The 24145-nt window shown below is 43.5% G+C and overlaps 1 protein-coding gene across 2 annotated transcripts in view; it reads left to right on the top strand.

The window, feature by feature from the left end:
• The window catches only part of EZH1 (enhancer of zeste 1 polycomb repressive complex 2 subunit), a 34959-nt gene extending 10944 nt beyond the window's left edge, over window positions 1–24015 (top strand). The window contains exons 2-21 of one of the 2 annotated variants that reach the window (XM_041725311.1): window positions 663–754; window positions 1903–2030; window positions 2145–2273; window positions 3385–3504; window positions 5036–5156; window positions 6922–7098; window positions 7963–8065; window positions 8548–8711; window positions 9115–9206; window positions 13734–13914; window positions 14182–14378; window positions 16050–16141; window positions 16993–17033; window positions 17513–17638; window positions 18857–19035; window positions 19553–19648; window positions 20071–20152; window positions 20817–20897; window positions 21298–21382; window positions 21666–24015. In XM_041725311.1, the coding sequence (XP_041581245.1) occupies window positions 1914–2030; window positions 2145–2273; window positions 3385–3504; window positions 5036–5156; window positions 6922–7098; window positions 7963–8065; window positions 8548–8711; window positions 9115–9206; window positions 13734–13914; window positions 14182–14378; window positions 16050–16141; window positions 16993–17033; window positions 17513–17638; window positions 18857–19035; window positions 19553–19648; window positions 20071–20152; window positions 20817–20897; window positions 21298–21382; window positions 21666–21726 (2244 nt within the window). In that variant the 5' untranslated portion in view covers window positions 663–754; window positions 1903–1913 and the 3' untranslated portion in view covers window positions 21727–24015. Of the gene's footprint in view, window positions 1–662; window positions 755–1902; window positions 2031–2144; window positions 2274–3384; window positions 3505–5035; window positions 5157–6921; window positions 7099–7962; window positions 8066–8547; window positions 8712–9114; window positions 9207–13733; window positions 13915–14181; window positions 14379–16049; window positions 16148–16992; window positions 17034–17512; window positions 17639–18856; window positions 19036–19552; window positions 19649–20070; window positions 20153–20816; window positions 20898–21297; window positions 21383–21665 lie in introns of both variants that reach the window. The other variant, XM_041725309.1, reaches the window with a different exon arrangement.
• The last annotated feature ends 130 nt before the right edge of the window (window positions 24016–24145 follow it).

Genomic DNA, 24145 nt, shown 5'->3' with positions numbered 1-24145 from the left:
AAAATCGTGTCTGATTGTGACAGATGTGAAACAGTGGGTTAAATTTTGCTGTTTTCTTGTCAGTGCTGTCATGTCTTAAGGGGAATTTAATTTTTTTTAATTTTAAAAATACTTCTTTAGAAGAAATATGTTCTTAAACTCCAAAAGAAAAAAAAGATTCATAAAATTTAAAAAACAAGGCCTGAAATTTTAGTTTCTGTTTCAGATTTTGGCTCTTCATAGTTCCTTGTAATGTTTTCATTAACTTAAAAATGCTAAGTGAAATGAATAGAATTAGTTCTCTAGGAAATCTCAGTAGCTAATATAGAGTAGAAACATAACCTTGTAGATTTTATTGAATTTTTAAATGTACTTAATATTTGTTCTTTCTCTAAAACAATTGTTGAGTCTGCTGGCTGAGCCTAGAAATTGGTTCGGAAAGGCAGAAATGTGAACTTGGTAATTGTGAGAATATATTTGCACACATGACTGGAAGGATATAATTTAATAAAAGACAGGACAAATGGCACCAAGTGTGATTGGGGCCTGACATACATATAGAAATAGTGGTAAGCAGAGACCTCAAAGTCTTTATAGTTCTGGGTAAGCATCTTACTGAGAGTATCAGGGTCTAAAATTATGCTCCATTGACTTAAAACCACTGTCTATTCTCTTTTGAAAAGCTGAGCATTTGTTTTGCCTTTGTGTCTTGCCATTCCTCTGAAGAACAGAAGGCACATTATAAAACCAGACACTTCTCCTTGCATTGTATGAGGTAAGTAGAATGTGTTACAGTAAGTACTTTTTTTTTTTTAGACCTTTGAACCTTAATTCAAACACTTCCCCCCAAAAAGGTGATTTGCAGTGTTACATTTCTGTGTGTCTTACTGTTGACTTGGAGTAAAGATTATGCTGTTGTCATATCCTACCTTTATTTCTAGGCCTGTGGTAGGTTCAGACAATTTGGCAGGTATAGTTTTGTAGTGTGGGTGAATCTTTCCATAAAGCTCTTTTTTGTTGTGTTTTTATAATTGTTGTGTTTTATTGTTGATTTTGTTGTTAATCTCTTCCCGTGCCTATTTCTAAATTAAACTCTATTGTAGATATGTATAGAGGAAAAAACGTAGTATATGTAGGGCTCAGTACTGACTGGTTTTAGGCATCCACTGGGGTCTTAAAATATATCTCCTTTGGACAAGGGGGCATACTGTACACTGGTCCTTCTTCCAGGGCAGGAATCTTCATTCCATATGCAAGTTGTGCAGGAAACTCTTAAATTTTTTTAAATTAATTTTTAAAAAGATTTTACTTATATATTTTAGAGAGAGAGCAAGTAGGAGGAAGGGCAGAGGGAGAGGGAGAGAGAAAATCTCAAGCAGACTCTGGGCTGAGCATAGAGCCCAGTGTAGGGCTTGATCTTATATCCCTGAGATCCTGACCTGAGCCAAAACCAAGAGTCAGATGCTTAACCAACTAAGCCACCCAGGCGCCCCTGAACTCTTTGATATTAACTTGATCCCTGCTGAACATTTCTTTTAGTCAGGGTATTGAGCAGGCTTCCAAATTTCCAAGTAATTCAAATTCCGAAATATCTGTGAGAGAACTTCCTAAATGCTGAATTAAAAACGAGGTACCCCCCCCAAAAAAAAACAAAAACAAAACAAAACAAAAAAACCACGAGGTACCACAGAAGACAGAGGCTGAGCTTTTTGGTGATCAGATCAGGAATGGCTAATATGAAATCTTTTTTTTTTTTTTTTTTTTAATTAAAACTTTTTGTTGAGCTTACAGATTTGGGTTCTTGAAACTGTGTTTTTATGAATAAATGCAGTGGGAATGGAAGCATGACTGACCGTGCTTGAGTTTGAGGCACTCTTCATTTCCAGACAGTAAAATGCCTTTTCTCATGTCTGACTCTCTTAGATTACAGCAAAATGGATATGCCAAACCCCCCAACTTCCAAATGTATTACTTACTGGAAAAGAAAAGTCAAATCTGAATACATGCGACTGCGACAACTGAAACGGCTTCAGGCAAATATGGGCGCCAAGGTCAAAAATAAACCCCGCCAACCGGGTTATCTATTTTATTGATCCAATGTGGAAGCTGGGCTTTTTAAAACTCTTCTCTTTAAATCCTAATCATTCCTCCCTTGGCTTTTCTAGGCTCTGTATGTGGCAAATTTTGCAAAGGTTCAAGAAAAAACCCAGATCCTCAATGAAGAGTGGAAGAAGCTTCGTGTTCAACCTGTACAGTTGATGAGGCCTGCAAGTGGGCATCCTTTTCTCAAAAAGGTATATCCAGGTGTTTAAGCTCGGCCTTACTTGTTTCTTGGACCAGAGTTGGTTGGTTGGTTGTTTTCTGTATTTGTGACTTATTAAAAAATAAGTAAAGATAATGGATACAGCTATCATAGTCACCTTTGAATAAGTAGGATGGTAAATCTGTAGCTTAAACAATAGCCTATTCACTTATTATTCTCAGTTAATGAGTGTAATCATGAGTGGTTGGTTTTATTTCTGTTATTTTTAATAGAAAAAAAACATTTAGTGTCTACTTTTCTGGGCTCTGCGTACAAGTTCAAAACAACCTTGTTTGTGCCTTGTTTGGCACCTCCAGTGCTTTGATATTGGAAAAGGAATGCCCCATATAATAGACAGGAATGGACTGATCAAAGGGATGTTTCTTATTATAAATCTAAAAACGATTTTAGTTTCTTAAAGAGATAATATTTTTAAACTGTAAAAATTGGATAGTGTATTGAGAGCAGTTTTTTTTTTTTTTAAAGATGTTATTCATTCATGAGAGACACAGAGGCAGAGACATAGGCAGAGAGAGAAGCAGGCTCCCTGTGGGGAGCGAGGTGTGGGACTCCATCCTAAGACTCAAGGATCACAACCTGAGCCAAAGGCAGATGCTCTACCACTGAGCCACCCAGGAGTCCTGAGAGCAATTTTCTTTTCCAAAGCAGAATATGACTATAATTTCTGTACTACTTCACTTCCCCCTGTATTGTCTCTATCACCTCTGCAGCTAAATTGATGTCAGCTGTCTTGAAGTTTAGGTCTTCAGAAAAACTCCCTCATCTCCTAGGGCTTTCAGAGGCCCTTTGCTGTTGTGTACAGCCCAGGGAGACCAGAGATTTTAAGTTGAAATAAACACCAGTTGAGTGTGAGAGGCACCATGCTGGAGTATATAAAGATACAAAGATGAATAAGAGGCAGATCCTGCTTTGCAGAGGTTTATAGTCCAGTGGTTCCTTTTAGGAGCTGATTGTTACAAAGCCATCATTCTGTTAACTTGTAAAAATTAGAAGACTCCTGGGATTAGTTTGGAGGGACACTGTAGTTCTCTCTTGGGTAGTGTGCTTACCTTCCCCTCTCCATGTCTTTGCTTATATTTCAGTGTACCATAGAGAGCATTTTCCCAGGATTTGCAAGCCAACATATGTTAATGAGATCTCTGAACACAGTTGCATTGGTTCCCATCATGTATTCCTGGTCCCCTCTCCAGCAGAACTTTATGGTATGTATTGAAAGCACTGTGGTAATTGTATAAACTGTATTATTTTTTTTTCTTTTTTAAGATTTTATTTATTTATTCATGAGAGACAGAGAGAGACAGAGACATAGGCAGAGGGAGAAGCAGACTCTACGCAGGGAGCCCGATGTGGGACTTAATCCTGGGATCCTGGGATCACTCCCTAAGCCGAAGGCAGATGCTCAACCACTGAGCCACCTGGACGTCCCAAGTGTATGATATTCTTATGTTGGCGTGCTGGTACTTCTCTTAGGTGAAAGGTTGTCAGATTATACTTAAAGCTTGGACATGCTGTTGTAATTTATTTACTCTAAGTTTGTGTTTATTTATATTGCAAGTTGTTCTAACTTGTTAGGTTTGTGTTCTATGAAGTGTACTTCTGAGTTGATGCTGGTTCTTTTTTGAATGAATGAGACTGGGCAAGACTCCAATTCTCCCTTACTACTTTGGCCCAATTTTTAACATATGCAGTTAAATGCAGTCTAAATCAGACACTTGAGGCTTAAACAGGTTGACATCTTCCTGCTGATGGAGCAGTCCTTTCTGAATCCCCTAAAGGCAAGATGCCATGAAAGCAACCGAGATAACAGAGATGCACACAGATCCTTGAGCCTTTCATCTGGGTGTTTATGCTGACTCCTTCTAGAATTAGTTGTGATTCTGATGATCAGTCATCTCTAAATACTGTCATTGCTTATCATCTGCCTGATGACAGCAGTTCCACTGACTGGAATAGGATATCGGTTTACAGAAGGGAGTCATCTAAGAATAAAACTTCACAGTAATTTTACTTAATACTTGAGGACTTAAGAATGACCATGTTTTCTGCTGAACAACAGTAACAAAAATCTGTTAATACTGTTTCTTTAGCCAGTAAATATTCATAGCTCATGCTGCAGTTAACTTTAGGTCCCCACTAAAGTTGAGTGATGGACCTGAGTTATAATCATAGTTTTTTATTATGATTATTGGAAGTTAGTCTTAGTCTGTATAAGAGAATATCCAGAAACTTTATGGTTGCCTAGATTTTGTTCTAACTGTTCTAGTTATATTGCAGGTTACACTCTGGGAAGCTTTCCTTTTCATTTATATCTCCACTTACGAAAAGAATTATAATTGAAGATTTTTTAGGCTGTTGTTTAAGTGCTATTTGTACCTATTTTACAATGGTATTTAGTAGATAAAATTGGATAATAGATGTGAATAATAAGTGTGCTGTCAGAGTCTAGATGTTGGTGGAAATATCAAATGTTAGTATCAGGCTAAACATTTGATAGTTGATATCCTCAAGTAGTTAAGCTGACATTTTTCCCTAAGAGTAGCATTGCCCCCTCCAGTTTGAGGTTTTGGTGGGCAAAACAGAATGGCCAGTCTATAAAAATGCAGGAAACTCTGTCAAAAATTTTTTCAGGAAATTCAAGCAGCAAAAAAGGCCTAGTAACAAAGATTCCATTAAAAAGGAAAGAGGAGCTGCATAGTGGATTCATGGAATGAATTACATCTGGTTTGGTTTCAGGTAGAAGATGAGACAGTTTTGTGCAATATTCCCTACATGGGAGATGAGGTGAAAGAAGAAGATGAGACTTTCATTGAGGAGCTGATCAATAACTATGACGGGAAAGTCCACGGTGAAGAAGGTAGTGGTGCTGGGTTCTTTGGGAGAAAACTTTATTAGAGTGGTGCCCTTTCTTTGGTAAATAATGATCTTGCTCTTATCTGCTGCTTCATGTGTACTTGCTGAAGAATATTTCAATGTCATCACATGGCTAAGAGTAAAAACTTTATATTAAAAATGCCCCTGGTCAAATTTTATTTATTTATTTAAGATTTATTTACTTTATTACTTTTTAAAAAAGATTTTATTTATTCATGAGGAACACAGAGAGAGAGGCAGAGACACAGGCAGAGGGAGAAGCTGACTCCATGCAGGGAGCCCAATGTGGGACTCAATTCTGGGATTCCAGGATCAGGCCCTGGGCCGAAGGCAGGCGCTAAACCTCTGAGCCACCCAGGGATCCCCAAGATTTATTTGCTTTAGAGAGAGAGAATAGAGGGAGGGGCAGAAGGAGAGGGAGAGAGAGTCTTAAGCAGACTCCATGCTGAGCTGAGAGCTCAGTGCAGGGCTTGATCCCACAACCCTGAGATCATGGCCTGAGCCAAAACCAAGAGTCGGATACTTAACCTCCTGCACTACCCAGGAACCCCCTCAGTTAAATTTTAAAAGGAGTTGGAAGGGCAATCCAGGTGGCTCAGCGGTTTAGCACCTGCCTTCATCCCAGGGTGTGATCCTGGAGACCTGGGATCAAGTCCCATGTTGGGCTCCCTGCATGGATCCTGCTTCTCCCTCTGCCTGTGTCTCTGCCTCTCTCTCTCTTTCTTGTCTCTCATGAATAAATCAATAAAATCTTAAAAAAAAAAAATAAAAGGAGTTGAAAGCACTGGGTGTTATATGCAACTGATGAATCACTAAATTCTACTCTTGAAACTAGTAATACACTATATGTTGACTATATTGAATTTAAATATAATTTTTTAAAGTAATGTAAATTAAGAAGAAAAGGGAGTTGGGACATAAAAGGATTTTATATATATATAGTAATCAGTAGCAGGAGAGAAAGTTTAGTGCACAGAGAAGTATGATCCTAGGAGTTTTCCCTAAGTCCATCCAAAGCCTTTTTGTTCTTCACTTCCCTTTCTATTAGAATGGCAATGAGCATAATCTCTCTGTTCTACTCTGATCTAGATACCCCCTGGATCTCCCAAAAATTGTGTATAATATTCTGACTTTGCTGCAAGCAGGTCATTTGGATTAGTTGTAATTCTAGAAAAGGCTGCTAGTGTGTAAGAAGTGGGAAGATGGGGAGAGACTCCCCATGGCTTTGCAAACCAATGGCCTTACCAGCTCTTTTGACCCTTTTGGGTACTGTTGAAAATACAGTTTTATCCACAGTGCCTCCTAGTGTTCAAAGACTGTCCTAAGCTGTAGTGTAACCCCATACAGTATGATTTTAGGAAGGTAATGCTGTGTTTTGAGTCAGAGAAGTCATTACCAAGCCATCAGCAGCAAAACCAAGTACATTTTGATGTTATAATTCTTTCTCTGTTCCATCTGTATTGTTTGTACACTTTTTTGAGATGCTGGACTATAAATACAGATTGATTTGTGACTGAGGAATGAGCTATCCTAGTACAAATAAAGTCTATATAACTGGATTTCCCACTCTAGCCAGCTGAACTGGTGCAGTTGTAAAAATGAATCAAATTATTGTAATTTCCTGGTTGTTCATATACAAATGTACATATGTCATCTCTCTGGGCCTCAGGAGTGAATACTGGAATTCCTGGAAGGACTAATGGAGCATGAAATGATCATTGCTAATCCATCTAATCTTTATGTTCCAGAGATGATCCCTGGATCTGTCCTGATTAGTGATGCAGTATTCCTGGAGTTGGTAGATGCTCTGAATCAATACTCAGATGATGAGGAGGAAGGGCACAATGACACCTCAGATGGAAAGCAAGATGACAACAAAGAAGATCTGCCAGTAACAAGAAAGAGAAAAAGACATGCTCTTGAAGGTAAATATTCCATTTTGAAAGTGACAGGGAGAAGGAAGAATGGAGAAACAGAAAGAATTGTTATTAAAGGTTGTTGGTGCTTCTCTTTTGGCCCACTTAAAAGGAAAACAAAGTAGTGTGTTTGGGAAATATGGAAAGTTATAAAAAAGAAAATATAATTATCCTGTAATCTTACTACCAAGGAATAACCGGCATTAATATCTCCTTCTAGGTCTAAAAAATGTATATGTATATATACATACATATACACCAAGAGTATGCACATACACATATCTAAAATAAATATAATAGTATATGTCAACTACATCTCAAAGTTTTTAAAGCATATATATAAATCAAGATGTTTATATACATTATGTGAAATGGGATCATGCCACATATACACACAATTTTATATCCCTTTTTATTTGATCTTCTATCATAAGCATTTTTCCATGTTGTTAATATTTAATAACTTAATGTTTAATTCTGCTCTGTGTTATTTAATTATATGTCCAGGGACGTAGTGTCACTCTCTTGTTCTTCAGCACCATCATTATGAATTCAATATTCACATCTCCCCACGAAAACTCCTGTTTTCCCCTCTAGTTTCTATCTTAGACTGTGGGTTTTGTCATTAATGTATACATAACTCTGATTTCCTTATTATACTGGTAGCCTATTAGATAAGTTCAGGTGGCACTGACCTTCCTTATATGTTCCTAAACATCCAGTGGTTAGGTTAACAAAATAGCTATAATCAAAATGCTGTGACAAAAGGAGAAATGACCAAACAGCTTTGTTTGCATACTCTGATTATAGCACTCAGGAGGTGTTTTTTTGTTTTTGTTTTTCTTGTTTTTTGTTTTGTCATTTCCAATTCAGGCAACAAAAAGAGTTCCAAAAAACAGTTCCCAAATGACATGATCTTCAGTGCAATTGCCTCAATGTTCCCTGAGAATGGAGTCCCAGACGACATGAAGGAGAGGTAGGGAGGAGAGCTGTCCTACTCAGGCCGTTTGGGTGCTCAGGCAAAACTTTTATTCAAGCTTATTTTTGGTTAATAAAAAGCCTTGTTTCTGGTAAGTACACTGTGATCTGCTTATGCTTCTTATTATTCCTTGCCTACCTGCTTGCCTCTAACTGGCCATTCCCATATTAAGGGTCACCATTTGCTGGATTTTGAGTAGGTTTGGGCAGAAAACTTTGTAAATTCTGCCATTTTTCTGGAGAGTTATTCCAGTACCACACTTCCCAAATCTTTCCCTCTTTTTACTTTCAGACATATGCCCAGCCCAGCACAATTGCAATGGCATACACAGTTATACACCCTTCCGTCATCAACAAGACCCATAAAAAGCCCTTCCTCCCTTGGCAGGCTGTATCTGGATGACTGTCAGTGTTCAGTCTGTACTTTCTCTGTGAAGACATTTCCTTGGAAGTAATTCTTATCTGTCTTTTTGAAAATAGGTACCGAGAGCTCACAGAGATGTCAGACCCCAATGCACTCCCCCCTCAGTGCACACCCAACATTGATGGCCCCAATGCCAAGTCTGTGCAGCGGGAGCAGTCTCTGCACTCCTTCCACACACTGTTTTGTCGACGCTGCTTCAAATATGACTGCTTTCTTCACCGTGAGTGGGTCTATTCCAAAATACTCTCCTGTTCTCCATTCCCAAACACCACTTCCTTCTGTGTGTGGGTTTTTTGTTGTTGTTTTGCTTTTTTCGGCTAATCATACAGAGTTCCTGGCTTCTGATGATGGTTTTACAAAGGGCCTATTCTGTATTCACTGGTTCAGTTGTAGCACGATGTGCTTTGCATGGTCAGGACAGAATAACCAGCAACAAAAGTGTCCCTGAGTACCTATTAGCTTTGAAAAGATTGTTGATGTCAGAAATGATTAAATTTTGTGCATCCTGATGGTAGCTGTTTATATCTAAATTTTCTGACAATGGCTCCCTAATTCAGTTTTGTTCTTTCCCATCCTATCAAGTGGATGAACTATTGGAAACAGGACAGTTTTGTGTTTTCCAGCTTTTCACGCCACCCCTAATGTATATAAACGCAAGAACAAAGAGATCAAGATTGAACCAGAACCATGTGGCACAGACTGCTTCCTTTTGCTGGTATGTTCTTTTTTAAGTTTTATTTATTTGAGTAATCTCTACACCCAACGTGGGGCTCCAACTCATGACCCTAAGATCAAGAGTCACATGCTCCTGCAATTGAGCCAATCAGGCGCCCCATGACTTCTGCTCTTAAGGAGCACCCAGATACTAAGGACTATGAAGTTAGTTTTATGGAGCAGGAGTGTGTGTGTGACAGCATTTTCTTTGCTTTCTTCCTTTAAATGCATATATACATAAGAGAAATAATACATGAAAGCGTTGATATCTTATTGTAGGGCAAACAGCCAGATGGACCCGACCCTGATGGACAGACTATATGCAGCAGCATAAATTCTCCTGCATTCATGTGGGAAGGCAATACGCTTAGAACTAGAAGGGAATAAGTTCACTTGGAATAGCTAAAGACACAGTTTTGCTTTCTGCACAATACAGTGAGTTTAGGTAAAGAATAAAATACCTTGATAAAATTTTCTACTATCAGTTAAATTAGGATATACAGCCAAGTGCCTTTGGGACCATCTTTAGTGGGATACTAGAATAAAAGATGGTAGAAAGTGCCACTGGATATACATCTGGAAAATGAGTCATATGATAATAGCAAAAGAATAAACAAACTTCATCTGATTTATTTTCTCCTTGATAAGCATGGACTCCTTCCTATGTGCCAAGTACCATGCTGGCCCTTAACATATATTACCTTACTTTCGGGACACCTGGGTGGGTCAGCAGTTGAGTGTCTGCCGTCAGCTCAGTGTGTGGTCCCGGGATTCTGGGATCAAGTCCCATGTTGGGCTCCCTGCATGGAGTCTGCTTCTCCCTTTGCCTGTGTCTCTGCCTCTCTCTCGCTCTGTGTGTCTCTCATGATTAAATAAATGAATAAAAATTTTAAAATTACCTTACTTTCATGCTTCCAATATCCTGAGGTAGAGAAACGATAGATATTTCCAAAGTTTGTTAATATGTCAGTGGTGTGGCAGTAATGAAATTCAAGCTCTGATCTAACTCCATAGTCTGTGCTTTTAAAATTACTCTACACTTTATTTATTTTTTTTAAAGAATTATTTATTTATTTATGATAGACACAGAGTGAGAGAGAGAGAGGCAGAGTGTGTCACAGGCAGAGGGAGAAGCAGGCTCCATGCCGGGAGCCCGACGTGGGACTCGATCCTGGGACTTGATCCTGGGACTGGATCCCAGGACTTGATCCCGGGACTCCAGGATTGTGCCCTGGGCCAAAGGCAGGCGCTAAACCACCGAGCCACCCAGGGATCCCTTACTCTACACTTTAAAAAAATACACTGTGTTATATCAACATACCAGCATTTATTTGTTGTCCCTTTCACAGCAGTTACCCTGGGACCCTGTACATGCTTCACAAAGATGCCATTAGTGCCCAAAATGTATGTCTGTATATACGTTTATTTTTATTTATTTATTCATTCATGAGACAGACAGACAGACAGAGAGAGAGGCAGAGACACAGGCAGAGGGAGAAGCAGGCTCCATGAAGGCCCAATGCAAGACTCGATCCCAGGTCTCCAGGATCAGGTTCTGGGCCGAAGGCAGCGCTTAACCGCTGAGCCACCTGGGCTGCCCTGAGTATATGTTTAATGTACAGTAATGTCTATGTAGCTTTTCTTTTATTACTTTTTAGAAATCAGCCCATATTCAACTCTAATGCTGGACTGTTTTCCCTCACACATTTTATGAAGGCTTTTTTTTCTTCTAAGATGTTATTTATTTATTTATTTATTTATTTTTATTTATTTTTTATTTATTTTTGAGAGAGAAAGAACAGTAGGGAAAGAGGGGTCGGGGAAGAAGCTGAGCAGGGAGCACGATATGGGCTCCATCCCGGGACTCTGGGATCATGACCTGAGCTGAAGACACACGCTTCACCAGCTGAGCCACCCAGGAGCCCCTCCCCCCCACATTTTATTAAGAACTTTCTTAATCTGGGCAGCCCCGGTGGCCTATGGTTTAGCGTGGCCTTCGGCCCAGGGCCTGATCCTGGAGACCCGGGATCAAGTCTCGCATTGGGCTCCCTACATGGAGCCTGCTTCTCCCTCTGCCTGTTTCTCTGCTTCTCTCTCTCTGTGTCTCTCATGAGTAAATGAATAAAATCTTTAAAAAAAAAAACATTCTTAATCATGCAAAGAAGGCCAAAGATACCTTCATCTTAGACTTAATGACTTTTTTCCCATATTTGCTTTGTCTATCTGTGTTTGCAAGTGTTTTGCTGAGCCATCTGAAAATGAGTCGTAGACATTGAGACACTTGTTTGTGAAGTTTTTCAGCATGCACTTCCTAAAAATAAAGACATTCTCTTATATAACCACGTTATTACACCTAAGAAAATTCACAAGAATTTCGTAATATCATCTGTCCATTTCCATATTTAAATTTTTTCAGCTGTACCAAGAATAGCTGGGTTTGGGGTTTTCTCTAAACCAAGGTCATCCGGTCATGCATTATATTTGGTTATTAGGTCTTTTCAGTGTCTTTTAATCTCAAATCATCACACTGTTTTTTTGTTTTTTTTTAATCCCAAGCTCATTGTCTTGTAGGATACTGTTCCATATTCTGTATTTGTCTGTGGTTTTCTCCTGGTGGTGTTTAACTTGTTTCTCTTCCCTTTATTTCTCATGAGGTAGAATTAGTTCCTGAAGCTGAATTATGTTTATGTTACACCTTTTAAATAAGAATATGTTGGGGGACGCCTGGGTGGCTCAGTGGTTTAGCGCCTGCCTTTGGCCCGGGGCGTGATCCTGGAGTCCCGGGATTGAGTCCCATGTCGGGCTCCCTGCATGGAGCCTGCTTCTCCCTCCGCCTGTGTCTCTGCTTCTCTCTCTGTGTCCCTTATGAATAAATAAATAAAAATTAAAAAAAAAAAAGAATATGTTGGGACGCCTGGGTGGCTAAGTGGTTGAGTGTCTGCCTTTGGCCCTGGGCATGATCCTGGAGTCCCGGGATTGAGTCCCATGTCGGGCTTCCTGCATGGAGCCTGGTTCTCCCTCTGCCTGTGTCTCTGCCTCTCTCTCTCTCTGTGTGTCTTTCGTGAATAAATAAATAAAACCTTTAAAAAAAAAAAAAAGAATATGTTGTAAGCAATGCTGTGTATGTCATACGGTAGTATAGGCACATGTCAGATTCTATTTTATTTTTATTTTTTAAAATATTTTATTTATTTATTCATGAGAGACACACACACACAGAGAGGGGGTGGGCAGAGGGAGAAGCAGGCTCCACATAGGAAGCGCTATGTGGGACTTGATCCCAGGACTCCAGGATCACGCCATGGGCCAAAGGCAAGCATTAAATCTCTGAGTCACCCAAGGATCCCCATAATTTTAAAACTTTTCTTTTGAGAGGAATTTCCTTTAAGGCCTACAGGATATTCATCTGAATATCCTTAGTGGTGGTAAACATTTATCCTTTACATGTAGATTTGGTTTTCAGAAACAGCTAGAAGTATTTGGGAATCAAGTCTGATGAGAAGATAGATGATCAAGCTGAATGACCCGTTATTTGGTCTTTTTTTTTTTTTTTTTTTAATAAAGTATGGCTATCAAGTAATGTAACAGTATCCTAAGTTTAATATAGTGGTTTGGAGGAAAGTTCTAGAAGTAAGTGACGATATTGTACAAATTTAGGGACTACATATTTTGTTATTGAAACAGAAGCAATGCAGTAGAATAAAAAGAACAGTGTGGCCTGGACAGGGAGCCCTGATTCTTGTCTCCTCTCTGGAACAATTAGCTATATGCTAATATACCATATATACATATAGTGTATTATATTAGCATTTACAGGAGTATGTAGTATATATGTATAAGAGAAGCAGGTTCCTTGCCCTCTCTGAACATCATTGTCTCACATACAGGAAAATGTGTTCTCAAATTCCATATAGCTGACATGCAAATGAGTTTTAGATACAACTCACTGGAAAGTTGAAGACGCAGAGATTATATCTTTTTTAAGATTACTTATAGGACAGCTCCTCTTTGAAGAGGTATAAATTTATAAGTTTTAGAATTTTTTTTAAAGATTTTACTTATTTATTAAGACAGAGAGAGAGAGAGAGGCAGAGCCACAGGCAGAGGGAGAAGCAGGCTCCATGCAGGGAATCCGATGTGGGACTCGAACCCGGGCCTTCAGGATCACACCCCAGGCTGCAGGCGGCGCTAAACCGCTGCGCCATTGGGGCTGCCCTAGAATTTTTTTTTTTTTTTAAAGTAGGCTCCACGCCCAGCATGGAATCCAACACAGGGCTTGAACTCACAACCATGAGATTAAGACCTGAGCTGAAATCAAGAGTTGGGACAGTCAACTAAGCCACCCAGGCACCCCTAGAATCTTTGTTAAGCACCTTTTATGTGGTCACATTTACATGATACAGAGCAAAAAAAAAAGTCATTGCATGTAAGCTCAGGTGTTAAAGAAGGTGGTTTGTGATGATGGATGGGATCAGGATGGTAACTCTGGGCCTGCTCCTGTTTCCCATCTGTAATGTGTCCATTGCAGGAAGGAGCAAAGGAGTATGCCATGCTCCACAACCCTCGCTCCAAGTGCTCTGGTCGTCGCCGGCGAAGGCACCACATGGTCAGTGCTTCCTGCTCCAACACTTCAGCCTCTACTGTGGCTGAGACTAAAGAAGGGGACAGTGACAGGGATACAGGCAATGACTGGGCCTCCAGTTCTTCAGGTACATGGAACAGAAAGCAATCTTTTCTTTCTCCACAAGGCCTCTGGTAAATGCAGGATCACCACCTAACATTAATGTTACTTCCTTTTAAAAATGGTTAATTTTTTCTACAGCTTCGCCTGTAGGCAGTAGAGACGGGGGATATTTTGGTTCCTAACTAATCTGCCTTTTAAAGTAGTGTGAAGTACTTCAGAGTTTGTGACAAACTACTGATGACAACTGCATTCTCTCTCTTTTCCTGTGCCCTCTTCTCTCCTCCTCTCTTAGAGGCCAACTCTCGCTGTCAGACTCCCACAAAGCAGAAAGCTAGTCCGGCTCCACCTCAGCTCTGTGTAGTGGAAGCACCCTCGGAGCCTGTGGAGTGGACTGGGGCTGAGGAGTCCCTTTTTCGAGTCTTTCATGGCACCTACTTCAACAACTTCTGTTCCATAGCCAGACTTCTGGGCACTAAGACGTGCAAGCAGGTACTGTCATAGACGTCCAGGGACAGGCAGGGCCTTCCTTTTTTTTTTTTTTTTTTTTAGGGCCTTCCTTTCATCCACTGCTCTGTCAGCCATTTTGCCATCTTGTGTGGCTGCCCATTTCAAGCAAAGCTGTCTTAGACTCAGTCCCTCATGGGTGGGTGCTTTGGGGCCATGAAGTGGCTTCCCCAAACATGGGACCTTCTACAGATGCCAGGCCTAGAAGTGCTGGGTGAATTCTCCTCCTTGCTGAATTCTTACTTCTGCCTCTAGCCACTAGCTAACTTTTCTGGATGTTTCTCCACTCTCTTAGCTTTTTTTTTGGTTTTTGTTCTTTGTTTTTGGTTCCTGTCTTTCTTACTAAATGTGTACCCCTTTCCTAGAAGGTGCTTCCAAGTCTTTCTGGACCTCCTTATCTGGTGCAGTCCTGCTCCTGATCCTGCAGCTGCCACTCCCCTTCCCTCTGTCAGTCTCCTCAGTTGCTTTTTCCTCCAGATGTCCTATCACTCACTTTTCTAATTGCTGTCCTGGGTTGCTGAGCCTGGACCATGCCCTTCTCACTCACGCCATCACTAGAATCACAGTCTGGTAGCATAGGTGTTAAGGTGGTTTGTGATGATGGGATCAGGATGGTGACTCTGGGCCTGCTCCCATTTCCCATCTGTAACGTGTACGTGTCCATTGCAGGGAGGAGCAAAGGAGTATGCCATGCTCCACAACCTTTGCTCCAGGTGCTCTGGTCGTCCCTGGCAAAGGCAGACGCTGATGCTCTGGAGGCAGTGGGACCTGGTGTCCCAGTGCCCCTCTGTCTCTGCCTGACTGCAGTGGGAAGACAGACCAAAGAGCAGGGACAGGTTGTTGCCAGGTGTTAGGACTGGTCTGTCCAACAAGAAAGGAACACCAGAACTACGCCCTGCTGCTTAGCTCCCTAACTTTTGGAAAAGTCTCTGTGCCCTCTTCTTCATGATGCCTCTACTTAGAACAAGCAATAGAACCATAAATAGAAGTGCCCTTTGCTTTCATTTAGGAGTTCATATCTGTTTCCTTGAGTCACAGGTTCTTAACCTGAAAAAATCTACAGATTATTGTGTAATACAGTTTTGCATGTATTTTCCCAAGAAGAAGATTTGTACTTTTCCCAGAATCTCAAGAGGGCCTATAGCCAAAGAGGAAAAGAAAAAAACGAATGCTATAAGGGATGAAGCATACTGAAAGGGAACCAGCCTTCCAGAAATGAAATAGATAGTCTCTGCCCTCTTCAAACCAACAGAGGGAGCTAGTGGTTAGCCAAATGGTGCTGCTTGTGTCCTCTCTTCCACTGGATTCTAAAAAGTACTTGGAGTAGTCCTTCTTAAGATGGAACAGATAAGGTTGGTAAGAATCCTCCCACTCAGGGCTTGGTAGGCAGAGGTGCAGATGAAAGCTACTGACCAGGAAAGGTGTAACTGTGCTCAGTATTTCTCTTTTCTCGAGTCAGGATAGATAGTTAAGAATTAACTCTGGGGCCAGTGATGAGATATCCCAGTGCCACTCTGTCTCTCCCTGAGTGAAAGGATTCTCAGTTAGCTGCACTTGAGCACTCCAGAACACTCCAAGCCCAGTACCTGGTTGGCTCACTTATCTGACCACCTGGCTCAAGAAGGAGTGACAGGTCCCGTTGGATTTCTCTTCCAGGTCTTTCAGTTTGCTGTCAAAGAATCACTTATCCTGAAGCTGCCAACAGATGAGCTCATGAACCCATCACAGAAGAAGAAAAGAAAGCACAGGCAAGGGTCGGACAAAGGATTTTCTGTTCCCTGTGCTCCGACCTCCCCTTGGACTTCCCAACTGCCTCCCTCTTGAATTTAGCATTGCACAACTAAAGGGCCAGCCTTCTCAGTGTTCCCTGTGGTTTGGTGCCTTGGACCAGCCATTCTCCTGTCCCTAGATGTTGGGAATCAGGAGATAACTGTCTTCTTTGCCTTTAAGCTCCTGTCCAGTGGGGTGAGAGCTGGCCTCATGGCTCCACCCTCAGTGGTTAGTGACCACAGTTCCCACTTCTCAACTCTAACCAGAGTTTTTTCTTTTGGCATTTGTATTGTTTTTCTAAGTTGCATAATAACATCGTCTTTTAGCTAGCCTTTGCTCAGGGTTGGAAGGTTTTTTGTTTTTTTTTTTTTAATTCAACATTTTGCCTGCCTCGGTTCCCTAATGACTATCCCCTCCTGAGGGAAGGAACTGACACCAATTCTAGATATAGAAGGAAGTCACTATGGCTTCTCCTGCTCAGTTCTTTCACTTAGCAGATTCTGAAAAAGTCATCCTACCTCCCCAAAGAGAAGGAGGGAGGGAAGGAAAGAGAGAAGGGAGATGGAGAAACAATAGCATTATAATAGACTCAGAGGGTTGGGTTTTGTGTTTTTTAGGATCTTTGATGTTTAAATCTCCAAGCATAGAGCATTCCAAATGGACCCCAGCTTCTACCTACTAGGACAGAGACCTCTTGTAAAGGAGTTTGGGGAGGATACTCCCCAGGTCATTAAACCACAGTCCCTCAGAGCAGGTCACGTTATTATTTACCCAACTCTGCAGAGTTCCCCAGAGCCATAATCCAGGCCCCTCTGTCTCTCTCTTTCAGGCTGTGGGCTGCACACTGTAGGAAAATTCAGCTGAAGAAGGGTAAGTTGCAGCAGGGTGCTCTTGGGCAGTTCAGCCCGAGGTCGCACCTCCGTGGTCTCCTGCCTGCCCCACCTGCAGCCGCTCTTGGTGACCCTGCACCGCTTCCGCAGACTGCAGCAGCTGATAACAGCTCAGCTTCTCACTGCAACTGAGAGCACCTCTCAGGAGGCCGAGTCGTGAGCCTTGTGGTCTCTGACTTTCATAGTGTGCCATTTGCCAGGTTCCAGACTTCATTTAATGTTTGGAATGGCTGCCCTGTAGTTCTGGACCATTTCCACACTCTCCCCACAGAGCAAATCACCCCCATGGTAGCTGACGGACAACCATTGTCTCTGATTGCTTCTCACTTTGGGTGCAAAATGTGTCCAAGTTTATGGCTGGGACAGCCTTCTCCAGTCTGGGCCATTGGACAGTTGGGAGGGAGGGCAACTAGGGGGTGCGGGCACAGCAGTGTTCTGGTCTGTTCTTTTCTCTCCTAGATAATTCTTCCACGCAAGTATACAATTACCAGCCCTGTGACCATCCAGACCGCCCCTGTGACAGCACCTGCCCCTGCATCATGACGCAGAATTTCTGTGAGAAGTTCTGCCAGTGCAACCCTGACTGTAAGAGCTCTTTGCTTTTCCCTGTAGTTTTCCCAGACAGTCAGCCATGGTGCACCCCACCTTTCCCTCCCAGCCAGTGCTCTTTGCTGCCTATGGGCCTTCTGATGTTCTCTTGGCTGTGTTTTAAGCATTCTACGGAGGAAACAAGATACGTAAGATCTGGAAAAGTCCTCTTTTAAAAACCTGTTAGGTGTTTGATTCTAAAAGCAACAATTACACAGAAATCAGAAACGTCTTTACCTTCCAGGGAAGCAACAAGAAACGTGGGACTCTTTTTCCTTTTTTTTTTTTTTTTTTTTAATATTTATTTATTCATGAGAAACAGAGAGAGGCAGAGACATAGGCAGAGGGAGAGCCCAATGTGGGACTCGATCCGGGGACTCCAGGATCCCACCCTGAGCCAAAGGCAGGCGCTCAACTGTTGAGCCACCCAGGTGTCCCAAGGGAATCTTTTTCCTTAAGGAACAATTACAGCCTCCCTTTCTAGGATGTTGTGTTACAACATATATGGGTTATGATTCTGTGCACAGCTGTTTTAGTTTAATACTTGGAGTTTTCCTATCAAGTCCATCTGGATGTCAGCAGAAGTAAGATAGAGGCTAAATGTGCTTCCCTTTTGCTTCTTATCACACCGTGCCCTTCCCTGCTCAAGGGTGAGCAGTTTGATAGCAGCCTCCAGACCTTGCAGAACTTGGTGCCCAGGCAGTTGTACTGGAAATACCTTCTAACCCATACAGATATCGATCTTAGCCACAGCATAGGGGCACTTGTGCTGGGGAGGGCAATGGGTGGAGGGTGGCTTAGAACGGATGCATTCTGTTCTCAAAATGATTCTTGTTTTGATGGTGATGATTTAACAGTGAAAAGCACTGATTTCATTTTCTCTGGTCCACTAACCACCTCCCTTCCAAATTCCACCAACAAGGGGGAGGGAGAGCATTGTTGAGGAATCTCTAAGAAACACATCTCCATAGTCAAGCCTGCTTTTTTGACTCCTAGGCATGACTGTCAGGAGGCAGTCATTTTCTCTGGAAAGAAACTTGACTGTATGATTATTGGCAAGGGAGTTTCTTTCCGATTTTGCCGAAATCTCCCTGAGCACATCACATTTACTTCCTTGCTGACCCTCAAGTCAGACCTGAGCCCCAGAATTAGCTGCCTCTGCTTCTAACCGTACCTGCCCCTCCCTTTTGTCTCCCACCCCCATCTCCACCCCAGGTCAGAATCGTTTTCCTGGCTGTCGCTGTAAGACCCAGTGCAACACCAAGCAATGTCCCTGCTACTTGGCAGTGCGAGAGTGTGACCCCGACCTGTGCCTCACATGTGGGGCCTCAGAGCACTGGGACTGCAAGGTGGTTTCCTGCAAAAACTGCAGCATCCAGCGAGGCCTCAAGAAGGTGAGGGCTTTTCTCAGGGCTGCGAGTCAAGTAATGGAGGGGGATAGATGGAGTTGCCCCAAGCAGATTCTTTCCACTGGTCCCTCAGAGGGCTTCATGTGACAGTGCTTGGCAAATCCTAAATGATACATGTATACTGATTTAATGTGGTTTTCTGTCCTGGGGAGGAGTTAGGAAAGTGACTCCTGAACTGAATAGCCCGAGAGAGCAGAGAGGAACACCCATCAATGACATTGTCTGTTTCTACTTGATCCTGCAGCAGTGAGTTCCTAGCCCTTCAGGTCCAGGAGGCCCCCAGGCCTAGAGGAGGAGGAGTCACATTTCCTTTCGCCACCTCCCTTCTTTGTTTTTCCTCTCCCCAGAACAGAATGGCTTAGACCTTTTTCTGTTTTCAGATCCTCTTAACAGTTGCTAGTTCTTTCCACCCTGCCCACCCCTGGCACACGTGCACATCCAAGACATACCCCGCCCACTCACACATGCCCTGTAGTCTGAGGTTTGACTCCCTCTTCCCCAGCACCTGCTGCTGGCCCCCTCAGATGTGGCCGGATGGGGCACCTTCATTAAGGAGTCTGTGCAAAAAAACGAATTCATTTCTGAATACTGTGGTGAGGTGAGTGCTATCGGTTTGGACCACATTCCTATCTGGGGAGATACTGATGAGAAACTCTGATTTTCTGTGGGCCAGACTTCTATGACTTACTCTCTAAATAACTCAGCTGAGTTCCTGTGTGGCCTCTTGGGGGATCCCACAGAAGTGTTTGCAATCCTGAGATAAATCACTCTTCTGAAGTTCTTTGCCAACTCAGGACACACAAGGGGGGTTGGCAGGGAGCTCTCTTCAGTCTCCAGCTGGTCACCCTGGGTGGGGATTGGAATGAACCACCTCAAGCTCTGTCTCCTGTGATTCTCATCGTGATGCTCAGTAAACACCTATGTGTGACACTACCCCCTCTTAGTCCTTTCTGTGAGCAAGGTACCATGCCCCAAACAGACAGTCCAATCCTCCTGTTTGTTCCTTGTCTGTCTCTACAGCTTATTTCTCAGGATGAGGCTGATCGACGGGGGAAGGTCTATGACAAATACATGTCCAGCTTCCTCTTCAACCTCAACAATGGTATGGAGTGTCTTTCTCTTGCCCCAAGGTAGTCTCAGGCAGGTCTTCCTACTAGCTTGCCATTGCTACAGCCCATGTTCAGATCAGCTGTGATTTCTCCAGCTGGTACACAGAGCAAGGTGGGGAGCTTGAACTTTAAGACCCCATGAGCCACAGTTCACTCATTTTGGGAGAGCCCCCATTTGTGGGTAGTGCATATAATTGGAGCAATGAGCACTTACACCTCAGAAATTTCCCTACCCAGTAGATGGGAAGATAATTCCAGCCAAATGGGGCAACCCAAAGAGAACATGCCCCACATGAGGCCATATTCTTATACTGCCTTCTGCTGGACTTCAAAATTCCCACTGGATTATTTCTGTTAATGTTTAATTGATTTGATTTTATTTTTTAAAGATTTTATTTATTTATTTATGAGAGACACACACAGAAAGAGAGAGAGAGAGAGAGAGCATGAGAGGCAGAGACAGAGGTAAAGGGAGAAGCAGGCTCCATGCAGGGAGCCTGACATGGGACTTGATCCCGGATCTCCAGGATCAGGGCCTGGGCTGAAGGCAACGCTAAACCTCTGAGCCACCCGGGCTGCCCATGTTTAATTGATTTTAAAATCATGTTCAAGAAGCTGTGGATTTGCCTGGTGAGCTCATGATCTTTTTTTATATAGATTTTGTAGTAGACGCTACCAGAAAAGGAAACAAGATTCGATTTGCAAACCATTCAGTGAACCCCAACTGTTATGCCAAAGGTGAGTTCCCAGTCACTTGGGAGGTGGGGTGAGTGATGGATGCTTTATTTACTATGATTTCTATGCACTATGTAGCTTTTTTCATTGCTGAGTTATTTTTTGTCCAAAGACAATCACGATTAACTTCTGGTATCATTTTGAGTCTCTTTTGTAATTGGCTTTCTTCACTGAATACATTATAAAGATTTACCCACAAACAAGAATCTTTTGAAGGCGATCTTCCTATATCACCAGTCAGAATAATAGATCTAAAGCAAGGAAGCAACTGTCTTCACTGACTGGTTTTTACTCACACTTCACTTATGTTTTTCCTGGGAATTGGGAGAAAATCAGCCCAGCACCACCGATTATTGGCTTGGAGCTGAGTAGGAACCTAGCTTTGGCTTTGTCCTGTTTGCAGTGGTCATGGTAAATGGGGATCATCGCATCGGGATCTTTGCTAAAAGGGCAATTCAAGCTGGTGAAGAGCTCTTCTTTGATTACAGGTAAGGTGGCCAGAAATGGTCCTTGGAGGGGGCTCCAGGGGCAGAAGAAGTGGCTGTTAGAGTTGATTTGTGGGCTTAAGGTGGACGATATGGATGAAGGAGACGGCCTCATGGTGGTCGAGTCTTTGTTTTCATTCTGCTCTCCAGAGCCTTGCCTCAGAAGTGGGAGCAGATGTCAACCGCTCTGAGGGAGAGGGAGAGGGAGAGGGAGCAAATCAGAGGGGATTCTGTCTTCATTCACAAAAGCCTTCATAGTAACCTGGTTCCTCCTGCTCTGGGACAGGTACAGCCAAGCCGATGCCCTCAAGTACGTGGGAATCGAGAGGGAGACCGATGTCCTTTAGCCTTCCTGGGCCCCATGCCAGCGCTTTTGGTAGCGGCACTGTCTCTGCTTTCATGCACACACCACCGCTGCTCGAGTTTCCTGCACTACGTGTCTCCCAGACCGAGAAACCCCCCACCCACTCCCTCTGCAGTGAGGCCTTGGCTGTGTCCAGTAGGAACAAACTGTCTCAGTGAGAGGGGGAGACAGAGGCAACTAGGGCTTGGTCCCCCCAGAGAGAGAGTTGCAGAAGTGGGAAACTACGTCAGGCCTCAGAGGAAGAGAGCACGGGTGGGGGGTGGGTGACTCAGTGTGGTTTCTTGTCTGCTACGTAGGTTGTGGGCCTCAGCAATCAACCTGGGCAGTTCCTAACAAGCATTGGCCTGTAATTCTAACTTTGCAAGTCAAGAGTCCTTGTGTCATTGGGTCGCCAGCATCTCTCTCTGTGACAATAGGACCTGGAGAGGACAGGTCAGTGAAGTTTGGTGACTGGAGCTGATGAGTGGCCTGGGTCACAGGTGAGCCTGGCAGGTGACACAGACTGAATTCAGAGGGGAGACAAGTCACCTTACTACCTCTTCCCTCTGACAGGGTTCAGATTCAAAGAGTGTGGGTTCTGAGTATAGAAATTCAACACTGGGAGAGGGAAGCTAAGAGCCATTCGTCCACAGACAGAGCACAAGGGTCATCCTGATGACAGTAGTTCAGCTGCTAAGCCTGTGGTCCAAGAGGCTTTGAGAAACTTCTGTATTCTGGAGATGAGTGAATAAGTTTTCAGATTCCTGAAAGCAGGTACCAGTGTGCCAGTGGCTCCTTCCAAAGCGCTGGCTTGGCGACTACAGGCAGCCATTGTGCTGCTACTGAAGAAGCATGGGGGGGTGCCCGGCTGCGCATGAGCTCTCTGGTTCCTGGGTATGGAGTTGTTTACAGGCCCTTCATTCCCTTTAGAGTCCAGGCCCATGGGGCCTCTGTTGCTTATCCCTTCCTGGAAGATGGGCACAGGCCTGGACTAGAGAGGGGGAGGGTCGTAGAGGTGATTTACTTTCCTGTCTGTCACACCTGCTGTTGGAAAGGGTGAGTTGACAGTGTTTGGAGGTGGGTGAGGGGCTCCCAAGTTGCACGTATTTAGGATGGCATCATGCTTGCCACGCACACTGGCAGAGGGTATTTGAAGTGTTAAGAAGCAGGCCAACCTCCCGTGCCAGTCCATGGTGCCATTCTCTCTGGGATTCATGAAGAGCAAAGCACTTTATTTGAGGTCTGCAGGTTGAGGTGGCATTTGAACCAAGGTCTTTTGGGTCCCTGCCCAAATCCTATTCCTAAGAGAAGGGGAAGGACAGGGGTTGGAAGATTCCTCCTCATTTCTGTCTCAGCAACTTGTGGAGTAAGGAGGAGCTTCCTTGACACACAAGGAGCAAATGAGGATGGGGCCAGCTCTAGGAGCTACCCCGGTGTCTGTGGCTGGCATGCTGAACTGGCAGGGAATAAGGAGCATTGTGCTGGGTAAAAAGGATGTGGGCAGGAGCAGGCTGGCCTAGGGAATATTAGAAGAGGGAGCCAGCTTCTATTTTCTCCAGGGAATCCATGCCTGTCTTCCCTGGTCTATACTGACCACTCCCTTCCTCCAACCCCTCTGGCTTTCCCATGAAGCAAGGATTGGGGTTCCCTTTGGCCAAACTGTCACCTAGGGATTCTGGTGGGATATGCACACACACACACTCACATATCTTCATGTACCACCCTTGTGGGCACACATGCACAGAGCACCGAGCACATGCCCAGCCAGCTCCTGATGGAAGCCTCTTCCTCACTGACTGGCCAGCCCTACCATGATTCTGAAATCTCCGTCTGCTGTGGCTTGTATTCATTGTGTACTGGGGACACCCTCTAGCTGGATTGTGGGCTTGAAAGTACTCGTAAATTACAGGGAAAAACCAGAGACAAATGAAGGAGGAGGAGTTAGGTCAGTCTGACGTAGGGCTGGCTGTGAGGAAAAGATGGGAAACAAGTAACTTACAGCCGTGGAGAGGCCAGACTGACCCCACTCTAACCTCTGTGCAGAATCCGCTCCTTCCTAGTTTCAGACCACTAATGCTCCTGTTCCACCAGCATTTCCATCCTTTCCCCTCACTGCCCCCCCCCCTTAATGACGGGTCTCAACCCCTCCCCCCAGCCGGGGAATTTTGGATGAAGCAAGGTGGTGGGGACTGAGGGGAGACTGGTATATGTGCGGCTTTATTGCCAGTGAATTTCACGCACTTTAAAGTCCTGTGGCTTGTGACCTCTTATCTGAATAAAGTGATAGAATACATTTTGGCAAGTTGCGTGTTGTATACCTTGGGGCTGGAAGGATCCAGGGACGCCATAGGGGGGCAGCCCAGGCTAAAGCATTAGCATTCTGATCCCTGCTTGTCCACGGAGACAGGGGTGAGGGGAGGTGA

Source organism: Vulpes lagopus, chromosome 12 (assembly GCF_018345385.1).
Source record: "Vulpes lagopus strain Blue_001 chromosome 12, ASM1834538v1, whole genome shotgun sequence".
Classification (NCBI taxonomy): Eukaryota; Metazoa; Chordata; class Mammalia; order Carnivora; family Canidae; genus Vulpes; species Vulpes lagopus.
Note: the sequence above shows the minus strand (reverse complement) of the source record. Positions and strands in the feature narration are given on the sequence as shown.